The sequence below is a fragment of the Athene noctua genome, chromosome 5, assembly GCF_965140245.1.
Source record: "Athene noctua chromosome 5, bAthNoc1.hap1.1, whole genome shotgun sequence".
Classification (NCBI taxonomy): Eukaryota; Metazoa; Chordata; class Aves; order Strigiformes; family Strigidae; genus Athene; species Athene noctua.
This window is the reverse complement of record NC_134041.1, coordinates 25,565,988-25,587,584: the sequence shown is the minus strand read 5'-3', so window position 1 is coordinate 25,587,584 and position 21,597 is coordinate 25,565,988. Positions and strand designations below refer to the sequence as shown.

The 21,597-nt window shown below is 37.0% G+C and overlaps 1 protein-coding gene across 1 annotated transcript in view; it reads left to right on the top strand.

Moving 5' to 3' along the window:
* The window catches only part of NEK7 (NIMA related kinase 7), a 76,242-nt gene that overhangs the window by 36,709 nt on the left and 17,936 nt on the right, over nt 1-21,597 (top strand). The window contains exons 6-7 of the mRNA XM_074907416.1: nt 13,163-13,271; nt 15,544-15,667. Coding sequence (XP_074763517.1) covers nt 13,163-13,271; nt 15,544-15,667 — 233 coding nt within the window. The remainder of the gene's footprint in view (nt 1-13,162; nt 13,272-15,543; nt 15,668-21,597) is intronic.

Below are 21,597 nucleotides of genomic sequence, written 5' to 3'. Positions count from 1 at the left end.
GTATTTTCCTAACGGACTGGCTGCCTGTCACACTATTGAGGTAGATAACTATGTTGTGTTATTAAAACAACCGAACCATGCTTTGGTTTCCAGTGTTCTTGCTAAAAAGCTGTTCTAAGTTTGTTGGAAAATGTTGAGGCACCCCCAGAAGAGTGTTTGGGTACCAGGCTTCTTGTGTGATTTGTAGAGAGGATCAAGCATGTTTTTGAAATTGTAAATTACCTCAACTTGAGTAACACTAAACCAATGTTAATGTGAGGGAAAACTACTTAATTAGTTTACTTGGGTATTTGTTATGACATTATTGGCACATCAGAGAACACTTACAAAGCTGCTGTGCCTCACAGTGCACCTTAATGAATTCTTTAGTCTTCCCTTACTGAACTACATACTTTCTGCTCAGCTTTTATACCATCCCTCTTGTTACCTGTGGATAATACTCTCTTTGTCCCCATTGAGTAGACAACTGAGGAAAATCACTTGGTACATTCATATAGATTCTAGTAGAATTCACAGAATCTGTTGTATGTCAAAAAAAAAAAAGCAGCTGTGCATTGGCATTTACAAACTGCACAATGAAATCAGGGGCATCTCCTGTTCTCTGTGTCTCTCTGTGTGTTTATGTATGTACATACACAGATTTTACCCATTTTGTTGTAATGATTTTTTTCATTTACCTCTGTCACAGGGAGATGTTTTAGTACAGCCTCCATTCTCAAAAGTAGGAGGTTCCAAAATTGAGGCTTTCTTACCTTATAGCTTTTAATGGCCTGGTAGAATTCTTGAACATGGCATGTCAGTAATACTGAGAGACAACCATTATCAGTGACTTTGAGTTGGTTTTGCACTAGAATATGTACCTCAGTACTGTGTAACCCCTGTGTAGGAATGGTGAAAGAAGGAAAAATTAGTGATTTTTCTCTGAATTAAGCTGCTGGATACTACATCGAAGATTTTTACAAGTAAATAATTAGTAACTATTGTGCTAGTTCCCGGTTGCTCGTGGTCTGTTGTTTGCCTGTGGTCTCTGCTGTGGAACATGAGAATAGTGCATGGCTACCAAGGTTAAAGTTAGTGGGTAGTGCATGAGAATTCTTGTTGGTACTTTGTAATCCCCCCTTCTTTTGCAATACAAAAATATGTTGTAAAGCAGGTTTGAGGCTTGATTCCTTTTCCTAGTAGTGTCACCACAGTGACAGCGTTAAAACTGTTCTGGTGACATTTTTTTTGGTTTGGGATTTTTTTACTTTAAAGCAACAATTGAGGTATTGGCTAAAGAAAATACCACAAGTAAAGAAGAATCTACTAGTTGCATTCATCAGGAAAATATAATGATTCAGTAAAAAGAACTAGTTAAAGTCTGTGCGAAATATGTTGAAACGGTAATTTTTGAACTGTCTTGCGGAGCAATTAGCATATTCCTTAAGATTATAAAGTTATTAGAAAGGCTTGTAAGAAGGCATGTTATCAAGACACTAAAATGTTGAGGTTTTTTTTAAAAAAAATCGGCAATAAACTTCTAGGTCCATTTAATTTCTGCAGGTATTTTTAGTTTTTCTGGCAAATAATCTTAAAACACACAAAAATGCAAACTTTAAACTGAATATGTCATACACATCTTAAGGAAGTTAATCATGTTTTGGGAACAAGCATGAAAGCTTTCATCTAAAAAGTTGAAAATATGTTTGCAACTTTCTCCAGATAGATAGGAAAAAATTTGTATTCTGCAAAATGTCACCTAGGCACTTCACTCTTCAGAGAACAATTTTAAAATATATTTTTCAACTTTAAGTAAAGCAAACATGCCATAATTAGCTAGATAAAATAAGACAAATATTTTAAAACTTATCAGTATGAAGTTCATATTGATATCTCGGGTTTCTGTAGTTGGGAACAGTGAATTCTTTGTCCTACAGAAACTGAGTATGTTTAAGGACAGTCAAAATACAAGGATAGTCACTTTGCAAGAAGCTGATGCATATCTAAATTGCTTGTGTCAGTAGCTAGAGCTCTGTTTAGACTTGTTTGAAATCTCATTGATTATCAGTCTGATGTTTCTCCAGTGGTGGATAGTTTGGGCTTCACTGTGAAATCAAGCAATTTCTCCTCTCTGCATGGTCTGGGATGCAGACCCTCTCTCTTCTCCCCATACTGAAATACATTAGCAATGAGGTTTTTTGGAACTTACTTGTGGTACTCTGGGGTTGACTAACTTGCCTGTGCTGCATTGTGGGACAGCTTGCCCTTTTTCAAGGCCTCAAAGAGTGGAAGCAATTTTAGCTTCAGTCAATTGGCAGCTTTGCCAAACCAGAGTGCTGCTCCTGCCTGTGTGAAGCAACCGTGACTCCATTGCAGAATCCATGGGGCTGCAGCCTGACTCTGTGAGGTGGCTACAGGATGAGATGACAGCCTTTGGGGGTTTACAGACAAGTTGTAATGGCAGTGGATTTGGAAGGAACATAGGGGCACAGGGCAGTTATTACAGTCTGTCTTAAGTGTTCAGTGGTGTCTGTGTGGCTGGACAGCACTGAATGGAGGGTTATTCATGGTATTCTGAACTTGGGTGGGGTTCAGGTGCAGGTCAGACTTCTGCCTGAGTTGCTTTTGTGGATTTAGCTGTGCATCTGGCCCCACTGTTCTTGCAGCGTAGCAGAGTTGAGGGGGCATGTACTGCTACAGAAGTGAATTACTTTTTCTGTCTGCATACTAGCTGCCCTGGATTGCTAGATGGCTAGTAGCCCATGATTAACCATTCTTACTGCAGTGAAGCTGGTTATGTTGCTGAGGATGGAAATTTGTCACTTGTTTTTTCAGACTATTTTCTAGTGGATTGCTGTTCTGGGAATGTGCTAGAAACACAGATGTTTTTTCAGGCAGTAGGGTTATCTGGTGAATATTGATAGCATGTGTTAGCTATAGTTCGACTTTAATTGCAGAAGTGATAATTTTCATTTTCTGTGATAAATGGAAGATTTTTGCGAGTATGAAGTTAGGGAAGCACCTGTGTAAAGAGGAGGTACAGTGTCAGAATTTAGCAGGTCATGTGTTCACCCAGGGTATCACCCAGTATTTTGGGAAACTCTCAGCTATTCACTGATGATACTGTTTGGCTATCTCTTTATCCTACAAAATACTGACTTACAACTTTAGCAGTTGTAGGAGATAGCGGGCATTCATGTTTGGAAGGCTGGTGGGACAATGATGATGTCTCCAATGTAGTTTGAATGGCAGTGTTGCAGAAGCTGTATTCTGCTGTGTACACACATGTATAGCAGGACAGTAACTCTATTTGCTGTTAGGGTTGCCAAAGATTCAGCTGTGTGAGAATGTGTTTTCAGTTTGTCAAAATACAACAATTTTATACTAAAATGTTGCATGCCACCTGCCCACTTGAGCGTGTATGTTTCCAGAGGTGTTGTATGGTTTAGTAGACTGCTAAGGAAAAATGTATTATGCTGCTGAGATATATGTTTGTTTTGTAATCAATTCATTTATTTTAAAATATAGCAACTATTCTATCTGAAATGTTGTAAACCCCTTGTACCTTGAAACAGACTTAAAGCTTGCAAAGGGGATTTTTCTTACAATAATGGCTGTGAAAACGCACCTAAACTTAAATTCTCCTAACAAGAGTTCATATGTGCTTAACAGAAATTGCTAGAGCACAGCAGCTGAAGTGGATAATTTTGGTACACATAGAGCTGCGTGAACCTCTTGCATCTCTTAGTGCTTGACAGCATTGCGTACTATCTGAGTGGCTATGAATGCTTCAACCTATAGTATGGGTGACTGAAATGGCTTTGCCAGAAATAGTTTTTTCCAGGTGCTTTGAATGGGCTGAAGTTTTCCTGTCTGTGAGACTGTTTATTCTTTCTAACAACACAGGGAAGGGAGTAATCTGAGACAAATGTTGAGAAGACAAAAGATGGGGCAGACGAGGCTGGGACAAGCAGCTAAGTGATCCTTAAGGAGGGAGAGAGGATCCAGCTGGGAATAGGGAGGACAAATGGATTTAGGACTAGCTGGTTAGCAGTTTTTAAGAGAAGGTAGACCAGGAAGTTATGACACATGGCAGTAGAGACTGAGGAGTCTAAGAGAATGAGTATAACAGTAACGGATTGGGAAAATAGGAAATGGGAGTCCCAATGCTGGACATGAGCACAGTGAGATTAGAGGAGGCCTTGTGTGTTGCCAGAGAACGGGACAGACTGGGCAGGGATCCTAGAGACTGGCTGCCAGTAGGGAGAGAGCCTGGATGGGATAAGTCATACTGGCTGGGAACAGGATGTGATTATGTAAATGGAGAAAATGGGACGAAGTGACAGAAATAGGGAAGAGACAGATCTGAAATGGTGTCAGAGAAGAGGCAGGTTATGTAGGAATTACAGATCAAATACAGCAGAACACAAAGAAGAACCTGCCCTTTAGTGTACAGACACTTAGAATATGGGATAGGACTCAAGGTTCAGGAGTGTTGCTGTTCTGCTGCTGTTGTTGGCAAATGTAAAATTCCACCAGCAGTATCCATCTGTTACCTGCTGAAGGACAATACTCTGTTGCGCAAGTTAATTGATCAGCCTCAATATTAACTGTGGCTGTGAAAGTGCCAACTCTGGTAAGCTGTGGCTATCAATATAATAGAGACCCTGCATTTCTGCAGTCATTTTTATACTTTTTTGAATCTAGGGAATTGTTACAACCTAAGGAAGCAACACTGAATCTGAAATCAAGCATTCAAAGGCTAGAAAATCCTACAGCTGAATATCCTGTATTCTGGAAAATTTCAAGTTTATGTCATCTTTGAAGAACCACTGCTCTATTCAGTGTTAAGGGTGTAGCTAGTGTGGGTAGAAATCATGATGGTGCAGTACATGCATCACCATTTATTGCATCTGTGCTGCTGTCTTTGTTGCAGTTTTCAAGGCAGGGAATTCAAGAAAGACAAAGGTTTCGTGGTTAATACAACTGAACGCTCTTCAAAGACCATCTTTTCTTACTCTCTCTGGTACTGCTTTTAAGGGATACTGCATAAACCACTTTTTTGGTGAGAATTATAATTGCTTATTCTGTATTTCTGATAATAAAGGTAAAACTGAGGTTTGATTTGTAGAAGTATTGAGCACTCATAGCTTCATCTATTCTGAGTAGAAACTGCTTTGAAGATGAACTGTTTCATAAAGCTAAATACATTGAAAAAAGAGGTGCTTTAATTGATGTCAGAATTAACATTTTTGATCTTAATTTTTTGCCCCCATTCTAATCTGTAAAATGGGGATATTACTACCTCATAATTTCTAAGGCCATTTGTGAAGATAAGCTTCACAAAGTTTAATTTGATATTCTGGTAATACATACCATGAAGCTGTACCCCTCCCTGAAACTTATATTTAATAATAGGTTTTGAATAGTGCACAATAAATAAAGCCTAGAGACATTTTCAAACTGCTCATTAGCTGAGTGTCATGAATGAATGAGCAAAGGGTCTTTTGACATAAAGAAAGAAAACAGAAATGAAAACTGCCTGTGCACACACTCTCAAGGGGGAGAGATTATGGTGGCTTTAATTCAGAGATTTTTCTTACACATAGGTTTACTTCCAAATATTTGCCATCATGATTATGGAAAAAGTATTATTAGTCTTTTGGCATGTGTATGTGTTTTCTTTTCATGATACTGATTTATCGTGATCTATAAATGTGAATTTTAAAATGTCGAATCTGATTCTTTTAGTTTTCAGCAGTATGTGTCATGCTTTTTTCTTTTTTTTTTTTCCGTGACTGCTAGATTTAATTTAAAGAACAGAAAAACTCACTACCCCCTGCCCCACCATGACAAACCTCCTGACTTGTAGTCTTTTTGTTTAGCATATGGTTGTGTTTTATAATATAGAACAGTTTGGCACCTTGCTGAAGCTACATCACTGATAAACATTAAAAGCTTCAAAATATATATTTTTTTTTTTTTCACGGTCTGTATCACCTTTACTCCTAGCTTTCTTGTGTACTTATTTTTTAAAAGACTTAAAGATAGAGTGTAGTTTGAAGAAACATGTAATGTGTTAGGACAGTAATATGTAATATGTTAATACAGTAGTAACTCAGTATGTGCTAATTACAGATCAAAGCTAAATTGTTTTTATGTGCCTTTTCCTAAAGGAGAAGCCTGGGGCTTTGAACTACTCAGGCTTATTTTTGCCACTTACCTTTTTCAAAGCTACTAAAAATCTTTTTGTTAAACTTTTTTTTTTTACTCCCTGTAATTAAAAAATAGTGCATCCTTATTCAACTTAGTGTATATATGTTAGCTGAAGAGCAGGTAAAAAGGGGGTGGGGGGGGTGTTCTCAGAGGAAATGCCCACTCTGCGGATGGAGCCCTGAAGTCTTAAAAGGAAAAGCATAGAGCCCTGACAAGGATGGAGAGCTAGTTCTGATACGCTTATGCTCCCCATATGTGTGTTGTTACTGGGGTGTCTGACAGGTGCTCGACTGTCACCTTTACTCTCAACCACAGGTAACCAAAGTGAGAGCAGCATCAGCAGTTTTCCATGTGCAAGTAACATATATGTGTTGGCAGAAGGAAAGCTGACTGGTCCTGCAGTTTATAACCAGTGGGGTAATTGGGCTGGGTGATTGCCAGGCAACCTTGTTAGTTTTTCTGTGAATCAACCATTGTCTCTGTCTGCCACTGGACCTATAAGAATAAGTGGACGGATTTTCTGCTAAAATAATTAGACTATCAACACTGTTTTGTCTTGTGGACAGTCCACAGGTAACACACCTGAAGCTGTTGTGTAAACTGACTGGCTGTATTCACAGGGAGAGTAACGGTGTCAATCAGCTATGAAAAGTTAACTTGATGTTAAACTTCATTTAACTATTACACAAGCTGTTCAAATAGCTCTAACTGGGGCAGAAATACTTGGGGTATTTAATCTCCGTCTTTGCCCACCAGTGCTAGAATTGTCTGGCTCCATGAACCTTTAAAGAGCAGGAAGAATTGAAATATTTTGTTAAAAAATAGTTCTGGATTCTCTTATTTGAAATGCCCTGCAAACATTACATGGAGATTAGTTTTTCACACAGTTGCTTTTGAGAAATTTGCAGTGTCAGTGATTGTGCTGTATAGAATAACTTGCTGAGAATGAAGAGATGTTTTCAAATTTGTCTGTTTTATTTGTAGTAAAAAGAAAAAAAAAAGTTAAGATGGTATCTTCCTTCTCTATTTACTGTGTCATGCTATTGCTTTTTATTAGGAAGTAGAGTTAATGATTCAAGCACGAGTTTCACCTCTTCATGCTGTACCAGTTTTCCCGAGGGGATTTATTGGTGAGAGATGCATGTAAACAAATACTGTTGAATTTAAACATGTGGCTGTGTGTTTTAAGAAGTCCCACTCAGTGGTAACAGCAGAGACAATGAAAATGATGCAGTATTGGAAATTCTATTTTAGTGGCTCTGCAAGTAGATCTGATTTCAGTAGGTGATCTTTTATCTCTGAACACTGTATGCTCTTGCTTTTTTGCATGAGCTAAAATGTTAGGTGGAACAGAGTGAATGTAGGTGGACTACTCAATAAGGAAAAAAGAATCCTTGAAAAGTCAGTTTGATAAAAAGATAAATATATATAAAAGTAACGTTCAGAGCTTTCTAAGGCATATGAGTTTAATCAGGAGTCTTATTAAAGTCTGATTAACAAATTATTAGCATGAAAGAATATATACTAGAAATGGAAAGTACAACAATTTTGACTTGCATTTTTCTTACAAGGCTTTCTATTTTTTTGTAAATAGATTCCTTTATTTTGATTGTGTGTGTATGAAGATGGTGATTGGAAAGATGCTTCTATCTCAAGTCTGTGGTGTGCATGTGATGGTTTTTTATTTTTGTGGGGTTTGGTTTGTTTTTGTTGTTTTGTTTTTTTTTTTTTTTTTGAAAGACCATAGTTTCATTCTACTAATTTGGGCTTCTGATGCTAGTAGGTGCTTATATTAGTACAGTTATTTTGTTTGTTAGTTTTTGTACTGTGTTTAAGTCTTTTGTTGCTATTGGTTAAATAAAGTTGCTAAGATTACTAACAGAGGAAGATTGGGTTTTTTAAATGCATTTTTTTAATGGATTCCGGAAGGGAAAAAATAAATGTATGGCATCTTCAGTAACTGGAGATGTAAGCAACTAAAAAAATTTTGAAGAATAACCAGGTATATTTTAAAAATTATTATTATTATTAGTCACTTTATTGGCCAAGTACTTGCTGCTTTCTGTATGTACAGTTGGTAGATGCCAAATAGTTGCAGTGGTTTTGCATTTGTGCTATTTTTACAACTAAGAGACAGCTGCTACTCTTGAAATGTAGAAAATGTGATTACTTTATGATCACCTTGTGATCGAATTGGGTGAATGAATCAAGATATAGTGGAATGTTTTGGTTTTGTTCTGTGTAGAAAGCAAGGGAAAATGGCAGAAAACTTATCAAGGTCCAAAGAGCCGGGCAGCTGAATTAATGAATGAACAGAGCCAGACAAAACTCCTGGGACACTGCTCTCCTACTAGAATTATATAGCGTTTCAAGTAGAAAGTAAAACTTATGTAGAAACTTAATTTCTCTATGCATAAGTCTCTGATTTTTACTCTGAAATGTTGAGGTCCATCTTCACTGGTCTATCTTTTTGACCCTGCATGCTCCTCCCAGTTCTGGCTTGTTTCTGTTGTATTCACAAAGTGAGAACTCTTGCTTGTGCTTCCATCGTTTCCTGTTACAGCTGCCTGACCTCCTCTTTCCTCTCTCTGGTCTTTCTACAAGTCCTTAAAAAAGACTTCCAAAGAAACACAGGGGGAAGTGGCCAAGAACTCAATTACGTGTTACTTGGAAGTTCCTTGTAATATTCCTTTCTGTGTCACTTTCTTCTTGATGAAGTTCAGATTTCTTCCCACAAATATCAGGTCATTGAATCGCTGTGTTCTGATAAGTCTATGCAATAAAAAGTTAAAAAAAAAATATAAAAAAATCCTTTATATTTTTGTAAGCCAGAAGTGAAGTCATGAGAACAGACAGATGCGATTAAGATCCTCATCAAAACGTGAAAGAAGGGAAAAAGAATCTATCTAAAGCAAGGAAATGATCATTCTCATTTTACTTATCCTGAAATCCTTTCAGAAAGCAAGTCTGGCCTAGAGCACACACAATGAAAATTATGATATATGTTCCTGTGTGCTTGTTTCACGGACTTTTTTTTAAATAAGGACTCGGCAAAATTGTTCAGATGATCGGTTTATCATCTTTCTGCAAGAGATGTTAATAAACCTCTTGCTTTCTATAGTCCAGTTTGCTGCTTAAACACTTACTGTTTTTTAAGTTTTTAAAATTTATTCCTATTTTATTTCCTATTCAGTGAGGTCTAAACCAGGCTAAATCACACCTTTAAATTCTCCAAGACACTAATGTCAGAACTGAATGCTAAATTTTTTCCAAGCATGGCTACTGAGACATAGGCAGTCATCTGAAATCTCCAATTGTATTGAAATCATCTATGCTCACTGTTCTTTACTGATCTGCAGGAAATCCCTGGTTTTCTTATAAAAGACAAATGTAGTCCTGCATATTTCCTTCAAGAGTGTTCTCTGAACTGTGCTTGTTAAGCTTAGATAAAACTGTTTGCTAATGGTTGTCACTTTCACTTTTGGAATTTGATCTTTAAGCATCATCATTAGAAAGTCAGTGTAATATAATTCCATGCTTTTATATTGACTTTAAATTTTTTTCATCATCTATCTTTAATTTTTTTTACCCCTTCAAGGAACTGAATGGCTTATGCTGTTTAGGTACAGGGCAGCTATATTTAAGTTTACTAGGATAGAAACATTGGAGAATATTCAATTTTTCTTTTAGCAATTTATTAGAGAAAATGAGGAAAGTTCAGTTTCACCATAATGAAACTGCTCATTCATTCTATAAAAAAGGACAAAAATAAGTGGTGATATAACTTCCCTACCTTAAAGCTATTTAAGGCATTTGAATAGCAAATATATGAACACAGAAATTTCCAGTTGCATTAACTGACTGAATTGAAGTTATATCTTTACTGACATCGTGAAAACTCTTCAAAGTAGTGTTTCGTGATTCTTTTCTCAAAGACAGAGATGGACATTTCATGGGATGTGGCTTTTGAAACAAATAATTCTTTCTGGGAGACAGTCTGCTGCCTGAGCATGCCTGGTATTCTCTGTTTACCTGATAAAACACTAGCTTGCAACACTACCCAAATTCTTAATGCACATGTACAAGCAGTTCTCTTTTTACCCAGTTTCAACTATGTTGAGACTGATCTTTCACCTTAAACAGGATTATGTTTTTTTAATGTCAGACCCTAGAAGGTCAGTGGTCTGAGGGACATCAGTACTGTCCTTTGAGCCTCAGACAGGTAGAAGAAGCAGAACAGTAAAATGCTGAAGATGAGAGTATACTTTAGAAGGCTTATGTCAGCCTATATTCCTTTGAGGTCAAATTTGGGCAGATAATAGTAACTTGAATGCAGTTATCTCCCATTGTATAAAGTTAACTTGATTATGCGATCTTAGAATGCTTGAGACGTTATAGCACTAGGCAGTGAATTATAGTTTCAGTATTAACTGTTTGTGGTGCTACTACACTTTGTTACAACAGAGGTTAAAAATTACTGTTTCGGAATCATGCCCTCTGCATTTTGACTTCACTATAGGGAGGGGGTAAACCCCACAACCATTAGAACTGCATTTTGCATTGTGTACTATTTTAAAATGGAGGAGAGTGAAAATGATCCTCCTTTGAATACAGTTAAAATCTTCTATGTCGATGTAATTGTGCTGTTCGGCATAAAATAGGTTTGACCATGTTTTCCACCAACTTTTATTTCTTGTTAGAAAGTAAGGTTCTAAACAGAAATGGGATTCCTTTTCCTTATTGTCTTTTCTCAGAATTAAGACTGCATGCTGGACTGTTTCCTAGAAACGTACACGTTTCAATAGCTAGTTTTGCAAAATCAGTGGTTTTTTTGGTAGTGGAGACTTTTCATCGCTCTTTTGGCTATTGGTGGACAACAGCCGAAGAAAACACTGAGAATATGTATTTTGATGAAAGAAGATAATGTAATTAATTACTAAACAAAAAAATGTTCAGTGTGTTTATTTTAAAGAGAACAGGATTATTTTTAAACCTACACAAGTGAAAATGGTGCCTATTTCTTTGTTTAGTTTAAACATTGTTAGCAAATCTAGTGGCTCTCTTTTGCATCCTCTTCAGATGGATAAATTCTATAGGGTTAATAATAATCTTGATTCTTTCAGGAAGAGAAGTTGTTACTATCATGCAAAATAATAAATGCCTTTAGTAGAATGTCCTAAAAACTATTGTTATATTGCATGCTTGCACTGTAAGAACTATATTGCATGCTTGCATTGTAAGAACTGAAGCTGATTTTTTAGTGTACAATCAACTACGGCATTATAGATGGCAGATGAATAAAATGTTAAAAGGATACTTGTACATAAATACTTTAAAAGTACACCGATGTACTTTAAGTACATCAGAATGTAAATCTGCAATGGAAAATCTTCCCATTTCAGACATTTTATGAATGGTGTTTCATCACTGCTTGTGCTTAGATTAAAGTTAAAAAATAATTCAGAATGTTTAAATAAAGTACCTAGTTATAATTACAATAATTTCAGAATGCATTTTAAATCAAGGAACTATGCTTTCATGTGCACATACTTACATGTATTGTGTATTTGTTTTTAAATGAAAAGAAACCTGGTCTCCATCTTCCTGTTGACATCAAACAATCCTCTGATATGCAAATCCATCAATGGGGAGAACAGATACACAGGGTTTGTTTGGATTCAGTCCAACACTGAGAGAAAATTATATTTAAAGAAGTAATTCATATGCTTTGCCTTATTTAAATGAAAATGCATTTTGAAATAATCCTGATAACTAAAAACATTTTGGTGAGATGATATGATCCTTTGTATGATTGATGCATTTTGCTATAGCTAGTTCAGAAACATCTTTCTCATGCTCCTGCATGTGTCTCTAATGTGTAGATGCAGCTGTCAACTTCTCAGTGGCACACTTTAACATAGCGTATGAAAATTTTTTATTTTTTTCAGAGTAATAGATGTTTGTTACATAAACTTCCTTAGGGTGTGCATGAGTGTGAAGAGTGTGTACACATGCTATTAAAATACGTCACTATTAAAATACTTCGCTTTCCATCTAAAAATTTGCTAATGTTCGTGTATTTTCTTCATGTGTTTAAAAATCTGTAAAAATGTGAATTTTTTAAAAATAGAGATTAAATGAGCAACAATTTTTCAGTTGTATTACCTTTAGCTGCAAAAATTATAATGACCAAATTTGCATGTTTTAGCATTGGCTGAATTCCAAGTTTTAAGTATGTATTTTTAGAGGACTGTGGTTTTCTAGTCCCCGACTATAATATTTGAAGGAGATGTGTGTAGCAGAGTGTAATTATGTTTCACGTGAGCTTTAACAGGCCATTGAACTGTTACTAGTGATCAGTAAGGGTTGTTTATACAGGATAGAAATAATTCAAGAGGAGTTAGATCACTATGAAACTTTAAGAAATCCTGTAGTCCCCTCTTATGTATTGCAGAACTTTCTAAGACTAATCTGATCTACTCTTCTTACGTGATCTTTGTGGTTGTGTGTAATTATTTTTTTTTCTTCTAGCTGGAAAAGGAGGATATGGAAATTGGTGTTGATGAAAGGCAGTATTTTGTTTGGGAAGTTCTGTGGCACATAACTCTTATATCTGACCTTCATTTGTTCTGTGGCCACTTAATCTATACTAGACTATTCTGACCGCATTAATCCTGCACTGAGGATTGCTAAATACCATGTAAATCCTTTTTTGTGATAGGAGTTTTATTTCATTAATGTCGTTTATGGTTCTGTGTGTTGACTGACTTAAACACATATATTGATTATACATGCATTAATATTTAAGGAAAAAGCTTTTTATGTCAAGAAATTTTGTTAAACCTTTCTGATTAGGTTATGAGCCTTTTATATTTGGTTTTTAAATAAAAGATTTTCTATCTTTTCTTTTTTCATTTTATGCAAGTTTTACATTTTAATGTTCAGTGACTATCCTTTTTTCTTTAAGCATTTTAAGAAGCAGAAGAGGTTGATTCCTGAAAGAACAGTTTGGAAGTACTTTGTTCAGCTTTGCAGTGCCTTGGAACATATGCATTCTCGTCGTGTTATGCATCGAGGTAATATAGGATCAAAGATGATTTGTCTTTACTAAACCTTTTACTGTGTGAGAATTGAGCCGATTCAGTATAAATGACATCAAGTAACATCATAATGGAATCAGTTTTGACAGCTGGCACAATGTATGTTTCTGTAATGTTTTATAAGTAACGGAATAGTGTGACAGAAGTTCTTGGTTGTACATTTGCTGTGGTAGGCATTTGTTTGCAGGAATGGCTTGCAATACCAAGTTTTCAAAAAAAGTGATAGTACTGTAAGTGGTAGAGACCCTGCTACTGCTACCTCTTTGCTTGCTCAATTCATTTTGCTGGCTCTTATTTTCTGTCCTGTTCTTATATTTACCCATTGTCTCTCCCAAGTATTGTTACCTGCATTCTTGCACAGCTATCCTTCCATTCTTTTCACCTCTTGCCCCTTTCTTTCTTAGAAAATAATTTGCTGCTAGCCATGCCTTCTGGTGATGTATAGGCCCTTCTCCTACTCCCTTATTCACTGGATTATGTGCAGCCGTCACCATTTGAACATTTTTCTCCTCTTCTCTGCTCCCCTCCACTATTCCAATCTCTGTGTCAAGTACTGTGTCCCAACAGCCCTTGTAGTTGCCAACTATCCCTGTCAGTTACTAAATCTTTTACCCATTTTAAACTGTGTACTGCTGTCTCCTCCGTATGTTGTCTTCATTTCACCTTGTAACTCTTGAGTCAAAGAAAACAGATCGTAGCTTCTCAGATGTGCAGGGGTTTTTTTTGCCTTGGAAATCCCTCTGGCTATGAGCTGCAAGTTCTGTATGGGCTGTCTCTCTGGGTTCAGGTGAAATTGCATGTCTTATGTTGGTAGCTTCCTTCTGCTGGGGTGCAAGTAGCTGCCTGAAAGCAAAAATCCCTTTGTCATTTGCAGCTAGAGATGTTGCACCCTTCAGCAGATCAATTTAGATGCTCCTGCCAATGCAAATGGCTTTCCATTATGATTCTCCTTTTTTTTTTTTTCTTTACACATTTGTACAGATACCTGAATATGAAAATTAGACAAAGGGAAGGACATAAAATTACGGATTGTTTCCATAGGGTATAGGTATCTTAATGCTGTTATGACTAAAGCACGTTATTTCATTATATTTTTAGCTCAAAACCAAAATTAGTTTAAATTCCTTAAACTGAAGTACTAGCTTCAAAGCTTCTGGCAAACCTATGGCTGATCTAACAATTCCATGGTTACACCCCAAAACCAATGACAATTAAAGCTATTTTTAAGTTGAGCTAATATCTGTTTTGGATTGTTATACAAAGGGTGATCCAGACTCCCTAAAAGTAGGTCAGATAGCAGCATAACATAATTGCTTCTGTCTTCCCCTCCAAAACTTACAAGGTTTTGTAGCTTTTATTGGAAAGCTGAAAATGCTGGTGTTTGAAGGGTTATTAACCATTCCTTTTACTGTACCCATATCTTACGAAAACTGTGATTCCCTCTTATCAGAGTTAAGTGATTTTCTTTAAGTTTAGAGCCACAGTGTGTTGCTCCTGAGCTGAGTAAGAGCTAAACACGCTTGCCAAACAAATATCAGTTTATTTAGAAGACTACCAGGATAGGTACTAGTTAAAAATCATAAAATAAAAATCTATGTCTCTAAAGGATGGAATAAAAAATTAAACTGAACATTACTTGTGAAAAATAACTGTCTGGGGTATACATCATTGTTTTTCTTTGTTTCTACTTGATTAGCCCAATTCCATTGATGAGTTCAAATAACCATTCTCCTGAGTAAAATTTGCTTTTTTTTTTTTAATGCCTGATATTAAAAAGAATCGGTTACCTATTTCAAATAAATACCATCATGGCACTGTAGGTAATCTAATCGGAAAAAGTGATGAAAAATATGGTTTACAGTTCTTTAAAACATTTTTGGTCTCTTACTTATGACACAATGAGAGGTTTTTTAGTTCTAATGGAAGTCCTTATATATAGCTTATATAAAGTAGTAAAGAACTCCCTGTATATGCTGCTTTGGTCTGGCATTTTTTTGTTTTGGTTTTTGTTGTTGTTTGGGTTTTTTTTTCTTAATACTTTTCATGGCTCTTACTTTTTTGCTTGAGTGATGTTTGTATTACTAGAACAGTTAATATGAAATTCCAAATGCCTGACTCGTTCTTCCTGAACAACACAAATTTTGTTAATATTAGCTGTAAACAAAAGCTTCTTTTGGTCTATTTTTAAGAGTAGCAGCTTTTCTTGGAACCTCACTGTAACTTTTAAATTTTAAAAATTTTTTTTCAGATATAAAACCAGCTAATGTGTTCATTACAGCTACAGGGGTAGTAAAGCTTGGAGACCTTGGGCTTGGTCGATTTTTCAGCTCCAAAACCACAGCTGCACATTCTTTAGGTAAGCTTTCTCTGAGGTACAGGTGTTGGGGAGGTGGACTTTTTGACGTGGTGGAAATACTGTGCCCACTCAAGGAAGAAAGGGGCTAGGTCCAGCTTAAGCTTTTCTTAATAATAAAAAATGTCAGCACAAATACAGAAAAGCTGTAACACTGAAGTGTCACTTTCAGCAGTATAGCTTGCTGCTTTTTTTTTCCACCTTTGTATCATTTAATGTACATGCCTGGCTCAAAAAAAGTTTTCATGTCAGTAGTGGTTTCTAGAAATACTAGGAAAAAATAAGATCAATAATACAGATGTATTTTTAAAAATTCTTTTGAACTTTAATCAGTGTTGGAAAGAATCTAGTAATTCTGTGTGCCTCTGTGGGTAGCACTGATGACATGTCAGTTATATGCTTTGAAACGGGTAACAGAGGAGCTTCCCTGTTCTAAGGTGGTTTCTCAATATAAACTAAGTAAGTTGAGGAGAGAACAGAATTAAGCTTTATGAACCATAAAGGCTTTCAAAACAAAAAACCCCACCAAAAAACCCAAAACAAATAACAAAAGCAAATCCCCCCAAAATTATTTTTGTAAGAATAAGAAAATAACATTTCTGAAATGCCTGACTTATTCTTTGCTAACATAAAAAAAACCCATTTTATTGTCTTTTTCCAAACACAATTTTAATTTAATTTTTACCCTTTGAGTAGCATGTGGAAACTAGGATGATTAAGTAAAAATTTGGCAGATATTTTAAGTGTATGGATGGATGTGTAATGTTAAGCGTATGGGAATGGACAAATGACACTTGCAAATAGAGTAGCATCTATTCTAAGAGAAATGTAAAAATTAGTGTTTATAGTATGGTTATGTAATCTTTTTAGTTAAGAAGAAACCTCTTTTCCTCTGCTGAAGTGGCTTTGTTTAGTGGCCGCTGAGTTCAAACCTGTTCACTGACTGCAAAGGGTGTGAAATGAACTTTTAGACCTCTCAAGAGAAGGGCCATTGATGGCAGCATCCAGAATTGTCTCCTGTTCCTTGTATAAAGGGTATTGAGGCAGGCAGAGCACCTTACTGATAGTTGAATACAGATAAGTAAAATCAATTCAAATGCTGCTCAGTGAGAATTTTTGACAAATGATAGTGACAATTCTGTAATCAGACATTTGGATATTTTTACGTTTGTCAAGAGTGCATGATACGGAAGATAATATCTAAGAAAGCCAAGAATAATTAAGTAATACTTACAGTCCCTATTGGGAGGACACACAAAGAATTGTTTGCTCAGATGCTGATGTTTCTAATTAGACTATGAAATATCAGACTTCTTGGATTAAAATACACCATATTTATCCTCACCTCTTAATTTAAATTTGTTCGGATAGTCCCAGTTATCAGTACAGTGTGGAAAAAGAGAGAGGATTGATGTTCAGCATGTTTATACCACATTTGAGGTGTGGGCAATACTTGTGTTACAGCCAAAAGAAGTATTTTAGAAGGGAAATCTTTGATCCTTACTTCTCTGTCTTCCAGAAAGCCTTTGGTGACTTTTTTGTGTCTTCCTGTTTTTATGATGTTTGCTGCATACTAATACTGGTATAGTCAAAGCCATGAGTAACTGCTGAGATCTTAATAGCACTGAGGTTTAACTCAGACACAGATGTGCAATCTTGCATTGATAAAAAAGAGAAAGCAAAGGAGGAGAAGCAGTGAGACCAGACTGGAAATGTGCTTGGGTTCCATGCTGAAGTTCAGCTGTAACCCTAAAGATCTGATACTAGTTCATGGCACAGTGCTGCTGTTCATGCTGCCGTCATAGCCCAGTGACCCCTCTCTGGCAGCACTGTGGAGATCTTATTTGTCATAGTGGAGTCCAGCTACTGACTATGAATGGAAGAAGGAGGTTAAATGAGCAGTGTGAAGAGGGAGTTGCTCTTGGACTGTATTTGCAGGAAGCTGTAAATCCTAATCTGTGAGTAGGAGTGCACAAAGAAGGTAAAAGTCAGTTGTGAGGGCGGGAGAGCTAGACTTGTGTTCTGAGACAGAAGTCAGGAAGTTAAAGAGAACAAACTGCTTCAACCCTGGCTTATTTCAGCTCGTTGCAGGGGAATGTTGCAAAGGGACTGAAGACTGAGCAAGAATTAAAACCAGCGTAAAACCCCTAAGCCCTTTAATGCTCATCTCTTAAAAATACAAGAGTCATCCAGAGAGTGGGGGTAGGGGGATGAGAGCTTTGTTTCTAATGTTGGGTGCTGTGTCTTGGTAGAGGAGCTGTTATTTTTTATTTTCCTTTTTCCCCATCTCTTGTTCTACTATTTCCCTCATAATTATGACGTGATGTCAGAACTCGGCCTACGAAAAAGGTTTTGTTCGGCTGTTAACTTAGGCTACAGTGGAGACAATGACACTCTGATTTATAATGTCACTAGAGACACTCCTTTTAAAAATGAATTTCTCATGCAGCATCTGACGATTTTCCTGAAATTTCTTTCAGAGTTGTATCTTTTTATGATTCCATAAAGCTTTGGTGCACAAAAATGAGTGAATTACAAACATATTATGTGTAGCAATTTATACTTGTTTACAGGCTTTATAAAAATTTCAGTAGTGAAGTAGATTCGGGCATTTGGAGATAAAGAAATGTACTAAAATTTTCATTAGCTACAGCTTCTAACTGCTAATTATGAATAATACTGATTTAGTTGGAATGCTTGCTGATGGTCCATTTGAAACAAATGAAAATACTGGACTAGACAGAGTTTGTTAATATTCTTAATGCTTTCTATACAGCCTTATCAAAACAGTAGAATTTTCTGTTGTGGCATATATATACCTTTTTAAAAACAGAAAATCTCTTCCAAAAAAGCAAAGGAAATGAAGGCATTTAGTATAGTTGATTTGATACAAACTTGACAAAATTTGTTGGTTTCAGAAGACTATATTAGAAAGGGGAAGATGATCCAATAAAGGCTTCTTATTCCTTTCCCTGTGACTGTGTGTGTTGGGGGGGGGGCGGGGGTGGGGTGTTGTTGGGTTTTTTTTAATGGCTGAATGCCAAGCCTTATGCTCTTTGAAATCATAGAATGGTTTGGGTTGGAGGGGACCATAAAGCTCATCTAGTTACAACCCCCCTGCCATGGGCAGGGACACCATCCACCAGCCCAGGTTGCTCAAAGCCCCGTCCAACCTGGCCTTGAACACTGCCAGGGAGGGGGCAGCCACAGCTGCTCTGGGCAACCTCATCCAGTGTCTCACCACCCTCACAGTGCAGAATTTCTTCCTCATATCTAATCTAAATCTACTCTCTCTCAGTTTAAAACTCTTACCCCTTGTCCTATCCCTACACCCCCTGATCAAGAGCCCCTCCCCAGTTTTCCTGTACCCCCTTTAAGCACTGGAAGGCCGCTATAAGGTCTCCCTGGAGCCTTCTCTTCTCCAGGCTGAACAACCCCAACTCTCTCAGCCTGTCCTCACAGGGGAGGTGATCCAGCCCCCTGATCATCCTTGTGGCCTTCTCTGGACCTGCTTGAGCAGGTCCGCGTCCTTCTAATGTTGGGGGTCCAAGAGCTGGACACAGAACTGCAGGTGGGGTCTCAGGAGAGTGGAGTAGAGGGGGAGAATTTCCTCCCTTGACCTGCTACACTGCTCTTGATGCAGCCCAGGATACAGTTGGGTTTGTTGGCAGCAAAGCACATGTTGCTGGCTCATAGTCAGTTTTCCATCTATCATGATACTTCTCCCAAGTCCTTCTCTGCAAGGCTGTTCTCAATCCACTCATCACCCAGCCTGTATTTGTGTTTGGGATTGCCCCAACCCATGTGCAGGACCTTGCACTTGGCCTTGTTGAACTTCATGATGGCTGCAGAGGCCCACCTCTCCAGCCTGTCCAGGTCCCTCTGGATGGCCCATCCATTGCCTCCAGCTTGTTGACTGCACCACACATCTTGGTGGTGTTGTCAAACTCAATCCCACTGTCCATGACCCCAACAAAGATGTTTAACAGCACCGGTCCCAACACCAACCCCTGAGGAACACCACTCATCAGTGCTCTCCACATGGACATCGAGCTGTTGACTGCAACTCTTTCAGTGAAGCTATCCAGTCATAAACCATATCTTTTGATTACGTAAATAAATTGAGCCTTTTATTTTTAACTGAAGTCTTGTTTTTGAATTCTTTGAAAACAGAAGAGTTACTAATTTGATTTTAGGCCACTTCCTGAACTCTGATAGTTATGTATTCCAATGCATGGAATGTCAGTAATAATTATATGGCCTTTTTAAAAACTAGTCTAGAAAACACCTTCTGAATCAGCCATTACATTGTTTTGTATAAGTAGTATTTGCATTTATGAGGCAGATTTTTCTCCCAGTTTAAAAATACTTGAAATTACTTTGAGCTAATTACTGTATTTCATTAAACTTCTCAATGCATTTTTGGTTTCTAAGAGAAGGCAGTCTCCTCTTTAATTCAGATGCAGTGTGAGTTACATGTTTATGCAGGTAATAAGATGGACTGTTTATATCATAGCTCCCTTCATAATAGTGTCTTTGTCTCTGATCCTTCGGGTTCAACTTCCTGCCCCCTAATAACCACCGTTTCTATTATGTCCATTGCCTTTCCCAGTAGCAGAAAGCTTGCATAAAGAAACACTTTCTGAATCTGCAGCATCTTTTAAAGGGAGGGAGCTCCAGAGCAGCAGCAGATTCTGAGGAAGCACTTTATTTTACCCAGGCCATTTTCAAGAAGACTACTGTTCAGACCTGCATGTTATGCAAGACGTTCCAATACAGTGAACAGAATGCTACAGTTACAAATTTTATTCTTAAAAACATAGGCACCTTAATGTGTTACGTCTTTGTCTTCTATTTTCCCACTTCTATGACTTCAGGTGTGTAAAGAAGGTTGCATGTCTCTGTATTATTGTGATGCTGTATTTCACTTAACAGAAAAAAGAAAAAAAAGGTCCAGGAGGAAGGAAACATAACATGTAAATACATCTGGTAGTTGCTTGCCAGCAGTACATCTATGTACAGAGATTGCCTACCATTGTAAAGAATAGTTGCAGTTCCTTCAGTAGTTCCTGAATGTCAGAATAATGAATCTTTTGTGTCATGTTCTGTTAAAAAACATTTACAAGTAGTAATGATGTCTAGATCTTCAGGTTGTTTTTGTGATTCAATGACTAATATAACTGTAATTTCAACTCCTTTCACTTCTTGGTCATTGGGGGCTTCAGGTTGTGTTACAGTTAAGGTGTTACACTAGGCTAAATGCTGTAAAATGATAGCATTTGTTCTTCCTTTTCAGTATCATCAATCTTTCACAGTCATATCAGACCCCTAATGTATCAGCAGGCTTCCCAGAGCTACTGGTTAAAATTACCTTTGCTTTTGGTAAACTATGAACCTTCAAACCTCTGAGTTTTCAGCTGCCCCCTGTGGATTCTGTGAAGCCTCTTTCTGGCACATTACTCACTGCCAGCTACTTGCCTGATGTCTCAGAGCAGCAAAGGCAGTGCTGCTGTAACCAGCTAAGAATCAGATTACTATAAAACTTATTTTTTGTTGTTAGATGAATTCTGCCAACAAAGCATCAGAATATACTAAATCAGTGCATTAATTAATCAAAGCAAAATGCAACTGAAAGTTGTCAGAAGTGTCCAAGCTCCCAAGTCCTTGGGGTAAGAAAAAATAAAAAAATTAAAGGGGAAAGTGCAACAGTAAGGATAATAAAAATATGAAAGCTGTGTCATGTCAAATTTTGTTTAATTACAGTTTCCAATTTTAAGATAGCTGTCATTAAACACCTGTTAAAGTTGTTGATATATTAGAATAACAGAGTTGCTTCTGGATATTCTGGTAGCTCTTTTGGTATTGCAGTTTACCCATCTTCATGCTTACTCTTTCACAGGGAAAAGACCATTCCTCTCTTGTGAGTGAATAGGAACATCCCATGAGAGT